General features: G+C 46.8%; 1 protein-coding gene across 1 annotated transcript; it reads left to right on the top strand.

The window, feature by feature from the left end:
* Window positions 1-3,738: 3,738 nt before the first annotated feature.
* On the top strand, window positions 3,739-4,317 carry PHALS_13651 (uncharacterized protein; the record flags this gene model as incomplete). Its single annotated transcript, XM_024729449.1, has 1 exon — window positions 3,739-4,317. The coding sequence occupies one exon, from the start codon at window positions 3,739-3,741 to the stop codon at window positions 4,315-4,317; it is 579 nt and encodes a 192-aa protein (XP_024579825.1).
* Window positions 4,318-6,372: the final 2,055 nt, after the last annotated feature.

Below are 6,372 nucleotides of genomic sequence, written 5' to 3'. Positions count from 1 at the left end.
CGGGGCTGCCGTAGCTTTGCGCTTTGAGGAAACGTAACTTAGGTCACCGACCTTTCGTTATACTTAGAACAAGTACGAGTTAGCGGATCGCAATCCGCTTACCCCAAGAGTAGTTATTGCCTTAACCCAAGACTAATTAACTCTTCCGTTTAAAATCCAAAACTGACTTTATTTTTTTTATCTGCGGCAAAGCCGCCTAATTTTAAATGCATATATTTTCCTAAATATGTTTAGTAAAATCTAAATATATGTATAACTACTGGCTATCCAGCCCCGTACCGTATTCTTGTTTGAGTGAGGTCACACCATGCCCATCTGTTGTGACACCCCCCCCTGTTAGCAGGGTATGTGTAATCCCGTTACAGTGATGATTACAGCGAACAAATTGCGAGAACGTCCTATGAATATAGCTGCCTTCAAAGCATTGAGAAAAGTTAGGCGTTTGTAGGAATGAGGCCCGAGTTGCATCTACAATGGAACAGGCTCCTTTTTTCGGCTGCTGCCTCGCTAAACTGCGTTTTTTGCCCTCTTTAATGTTAACCACTGCTCGAGAAAAAAAATAGTTCAACGAGAACGTAACTGTAATGGACTATATATAGCTTTGAATTGAAGGGACATCTGTGCACCTTGTGTTTGTATTGTTGTTATTATAACAAAGGGGGGGGTTATTGTAACGTACCCTCACATGCATATGTGGCCTCTTATATGAGGCCACAAACATTTTCGTGATACAGAATGGTGTTTCCTACATACGAATTTGTACTGGTAACGAGACCGACGTTATTTTGTGTATTTATAAATTTTGTTGGACATTATCCACGAAAGTTGAAGTTCAACTTTTCCAAAATTCATGTTCATGGACCAACATCCTGTATATTCTGAAGCTGGGATTCCACCCAGTACACTTATGACTGCATAAATCAGATTCACTGAGAATCAAGGTTTGATAGTAAAACATCCAGACGCCCCTAGGATATATTGCTTTAAGCTCGAGGAACCATAACTCATCTTAATCCAGTCGTAAATTTGCCTTCAAGCCTTATGTTGATCGTCTTACCTTCAAGTTAGGGATTTACTTTGGAAACCGCTTCCGTAGCACAAATGTTTGTGTTGTGTCTGGAAAGTTTTGTGAATAGCGCCCTTTTACAGTTACGTTCATTGTTTTTTGATATGCAACCAGAACTAAGAGCATCCCAAAGCAATAATTAAAAAAGCCAATTCGCTGGCTTGTACATCTGAATGGTGCCATATTTTAATCAAGAGAAGGCGTTGGTGTATGTTGTTGTGTTTAATCAATGATTATAAGAGCTTTTCTGGCCCTTTATTTGTTGCCAAATTGGCCAAATAGGGTTTTATCTCTTGATAAATTAAACTGGATATTCTCAACCTTTTATGAAAGACGGAATACGGGCAGCATATTTGCGTCGATGTGACATCATGCAAACAGCCAATGAACATGGGAATTTTCGCTGAGTTGAATATGCAATAATTTTTCTAATGATCGATAGTCTTTCCTATCATAATCTCACAAATAACCCAAATCCGCCCAGGAGCATATGCTGCCAATTCGAGACGAGGCGCAGCGGGAATGGAATTCGGAAAACCAGCTCATTAGCCGGATGCGGCTTTTATTTAATCCCGGCGGAGACATAGAAGATTTGCGTTGCTAAAGCTGATATAAGTCCTGAGCTTTGTGCAAGTGGACAGACAATTGATGAAAAGGAAGTGAGGTCAGCATGTTAAGTGATTGGATATCGATGATGGAGAACTGCTCCATTGCACATGAATTAATAATACGAAGACTTTTTTATAAACAGCTTTCTGAATTTCTTGGTTTGGATAAACCCGATTTTGAAGCGTGTCGACATGCGGTTATTTGAGATAATGATCATCAATTTGAAAAAGAGGCGGACGAAGTGGAGCTAGGAAAGGTAAAGTGTTTCCGGAGTATCCAGTCGACATTTATGAAGAATCCGTAAGAGCTTCAATAGACGGCACTTTCTTGCAAATTGATGACCTCGATTCTAGAATTTGCAATCCTCCAGAATCACGATTTGATTCAAGCAAGATTGGTAAAAACTCAAACATATTTTATCGACAAAAAATATTATACAGCAAACTGTTTCGATGACTTCAATATAGAAAATAGCTGAAAGTCGGAAAATAATGCTGGATTCGCTCAATGTCAAAAAAATCCGATCATGTTGATCCAGAGTTAAGCGTACTAACAATGCGGGCTTTAAAAGCTCGGATTTAAGCAATTACTTACTGTATTTAGCCTAAGCGCTAAAGTACATAGGTGAATCTTGCAGCAGGGCTGCCGTAGCTCTTTGCTTCGAGGAAGTTAAGCTAAGGTCACCAACCTTTCGTTCTTCCAAGAACCAGTACATGTGTAACGGATCGAAACCCGCTACTTCTAAGTACTAAAGCCTTGCCAAGGCAAACGAACACTTCTGATCAAAAACGAAACCGTATTTGATTGTTTTAGTTGCGACAGAGCTGCCGATATCTAAATCCCTAGGTTTTCCTAATTGATATAGTAATACATAATCAATAAAGCAAAACCTTATTAATATAGTAGGTTTTGCTTTAGTACTGGTATTCCTGTCACGTGATGGCTTCTTGTTACGGTGTAGCCACACCACTGTGTTATTACACTAACTGTGTCATACACACCTATGTACGGTCGCACAGTACTGTGCGACCCGCCCTTTCTCACATGGGCCCGCTCCCCCTGTAGAATTGTGAATATCACATTTAACGGTCGCCGCATACAAGACTCGCGTGTTTGTGACACCTTCATGTTATTAAGAACAACTTTAAGCCTTCTCCACTCTATGGGCACTGCGTTTCAACACACAAATCACCCAGCCTGGCTTATAGCGAGGGCACCCGCGGGCAATGCCCTTCTTCTTCTGCACAGGGTGCATCTGCGGACAGAACGCCCACAGCTTCACGGAAAGCGCATCCCAAGCCTTCGGCGACTGGGCGCGACACAACGCGCCCGCCCCGGGCGATGGATTTACTTGCGAAGAGTTGGAGGAAGACGACAACGAGTCGTACACCCCTTTTTCAGCATGGGATGACGAGGAAGATGAAGTGCGCCGACGGCGCGACGTCAGCCCAGCTCAAACCCTGCCAACACCATGTCCGCCCCCCGACCTCTCAGCTCCCGGAGGAAGTGTATTATTTACAATCGCCTCGACGAGGCAAAGGAGCAGCAATTGAAGGCTGCTCACAGGGCGGCTCTCCTGTGCTCGTATCCACGTTTGGTCTTATCACCTCGTGTGAAATACGGATTCCGCTCGACGAATCCTGCTACTGAAGCAAAAGACGCAATCACTCGATCGTTCGGTGTCTACATAGTAGGGCCTCCGGCCACTACACAAGCTAAGTTTGATCAGCTAAAGTTCTGTAAGCTCGCTTTTTGGTACCTCAAGAGATCATAATGGATCGGTACCGCGCTCGACTTCGAGCTTTAAAAGGAGATACTCAAGTTTCCGCAATGGGGGCTATTCCTGTGGTGCTCGCCCCTGGCGAAACCGCTGCAGATGACGATGAGGTCTTTGAGCGATGGGTGCAGCGGCATCGGAAACTTTCTTTGCTGTCTATCTTATAGTGAACCACAAGAAAGTGGACGTGCGCGTTTAGCGCCGTCTAAGATTTGAATTTGCCAAAATCAAGGCGCAACTCCAACTTCCTGCGTGTTGTGACCCTGCGACACAAGGAACAATCCATATGGCTCCTGAGAGCTCTGTGGTTTCTTGCACGGGTGAGCGTAAGAGCACAACAGCTCAGGGCCATAGCTGTAGCTCAGCTCATGGTCGTCCGGCTTCCCGGGACACTACTGAGAAGCGCGGTGCGCAAGATGACGCGAACCGTCATGATCCTTCTGGTCATAAGCGTTTACGACGTCTGGGCAGTTTTGCCGAAGTAACACCTCAACCTCCCACGAGTTCTCGGAGTTTGAGTAGTCCCACAACTTCACAAGATATGGGGTTAAACCCTGTCGACAACAATGACCAACAAGGCGTTCTACGTGGTAGTGAGCGCCACCATTTTCATCAAGAAGAGTTAAAGGCGGACGATGACGACGTGGTCGATCGCCGTCCGGTGATTCGCGATGCTCTTAGTGCGTTGGAGGACAAGGTCCGTCGTCATCGGCACTCTGCCGAGCATCTCTCCGAGGTCGCCTACCGTTGTGCGGAAGACCTCGAGAGTCTGGAGTACTTTGCGCACCGCTTGCCTTGTGTTGAGATTTATCGTGCTCTGTCGGAGCGGCTCCTGGTCGTTAAGAAGAAGAATACGTCACTTTGATTGACTGTGGAGCGCCTTGCGCCGTTGGACTCGAAAGGTGCTGCAATCCGTGCTCAGAACCCGTTGCTGGTTTAGCTTCTGGGTGGCCAAGCGCTTTTGGGCGCCGCCCCGGCGCCAACGCTTCCGTGTTCACTTGGGCCAGATCCCGGTATGGCTTAAGCAAGCCCATATAATACACTGCGTCGGTGAGCGTCCTTATCGGAAGGTTCAGCGTACTAGGCCTCGCTTGGCCACGACATTAAAAGGTCCAATAAAGTGTGGACCAAGCATCCTTTTAAAGACAACAGAAACTGCATGTGTAGAAGTTTTCATAAAACCAGGTTTCTGACTTCAACATTTCCAGCATTTCTTCTTCCTTTTCGTCTGCATATTCCTTCTGCATGTTGAGTTTCAGTCATCGCATCGCGAACGTACTCAGTCTAGTAGACATTAAGTCCCCGACTTCTTTACGCACGGTGAAGGAGCTGACATCAGCTAGCTGTTCGGCTATTTCTTCCTACCAAGCCTTGAACCATGGGATGGCGGCGTCGCCGGGACGCGAGGATTAATAAGCTCGTTGAATGGCGCATAGCCGGTCGATGAATGTTCTGCATTATTCAAAGCAAACTCAACGAGTGGCCTAAAAACTTTCCAGCGCTTCTGCGTCGTTGAAGACGTTGCGAAGAACGTATTCAACGACGCATATCAGGCGCTCAGTCGGACCAAAGGTCTGCGGATGGTCCGCTGTAGACATAAGTCAACTTGGTGAACAGCACCCTGAAGAGTGCAAACCAAAATTTCCTGGTAAAGCGCGGGTCATTATCAGGGATTACTGACTCCGATAATCTATGTCGTCGAAACAAACGATCCACAAACAGTGTCGCTGTACTGACACCGTCGATGGTGTCCGGCGCTGCCCGCAAGATGACCCATCTTGCTCAGACGGTCGACAAAAAGACCACCACACCCGTGTTGCCCGCCGAGTCTTTCGACAAGCCAGCACACAAAGTCCATACTCATTGACTGCCAACCTGGATGGTATCGGCAAACAGGCCAGCGAATGTGACTGTAAAAATTACTCTTGTATGTGTACCTGCCATGATGGCGCCGACGCCGCCGCATCCGGAGAGGGTTTCACCCTTTGACACGTCTCACACGTGCGCACATAGGTGCTCGTCCATTTGTGCAGCTCAATCCACCAGTAGTGGCAGAACACAGAACTGCACGTCTTCTCACGACCAAGATGGCTAGTAAGTGGGGTGTCGTGGGCCTCATAGAGGATTTAGTATTTCAAATTCTCATCGTGAGGAATCGTAATTCGTGGCGTATCTGATGAATCGGTGCTATAATACATTCAACGAATATCGGTGTCACCGTGTGCACAAACGGACCGACAAATTCTTGTCCGATTTTCCAAACTTTTTGCTCCCGAGAGCCCGTAGTAGCGCAACACATACCATTACCCGAATATGCGGCACGGATCAAACCCGTCACTGAGGACGTCACCGTCGTGACATGAGCAAGCTCATAATCCGGTCTGCGTGACAACGCATCAGCTTAAGCATTCTGCTTTTCTGGCTTAACGAAGTTATATTCTGCGAAGAAGGAGAGCCACCTGGCCCTCCTCTGCGAGAGATGAGGCGACTGAGTCGCAGGGCGTAAGGACGCATGATCTGTGTAGATCACAAACAAATTTGAGCCGAGCAGGTGCACCCTGAGCTCAACAAGTGCAGATTTCATCGCGAGTAATTCCTTGTCGTGGAGTGGGAAGTTCCTCTTCGTATCTTTAAGCTGGCGGAACTCGAACGCCATCACCCGATTTCGCCCCTCGGCGTTTCCTTGTAGCAGTACAAATCCGACGGCAAAGTCCGTCACAGACGACACCTAAAAAACGACCGGGGTCTGGCAAAACCAGTATTGGTGCATGAAGGAGGCTGGCTTTGTCCCTGTCAATAGCCTTCGATGTTCGATGTCTCAACACCGTTCCGCATCCTTGCTAAAGACTTTGACGATGAATGTGCCATTCCGCATAATTTGCGATATACTTGCGCAGGTAGTTGGCAAGGCCAGACCACT

This window comes from Plasmopara halstedii (assembly GCF_900000015.1).
Source record: "Plasmopara halstedii genome assembly, contig: Scaffold_672, whole genome shotgun sequence".
Lineage (NCBI taxonomy): Eukaryota > Oomycota > Peronosporomycetes > Peronosporales > Peronosporaceae > Plasmopara > Plasmopara halstedii.
The sequence above is the reverse complement of the archived record's forward strand: the minus strand, read 5'-3'. Positions and strand labels throughout refer to the sequence as shown.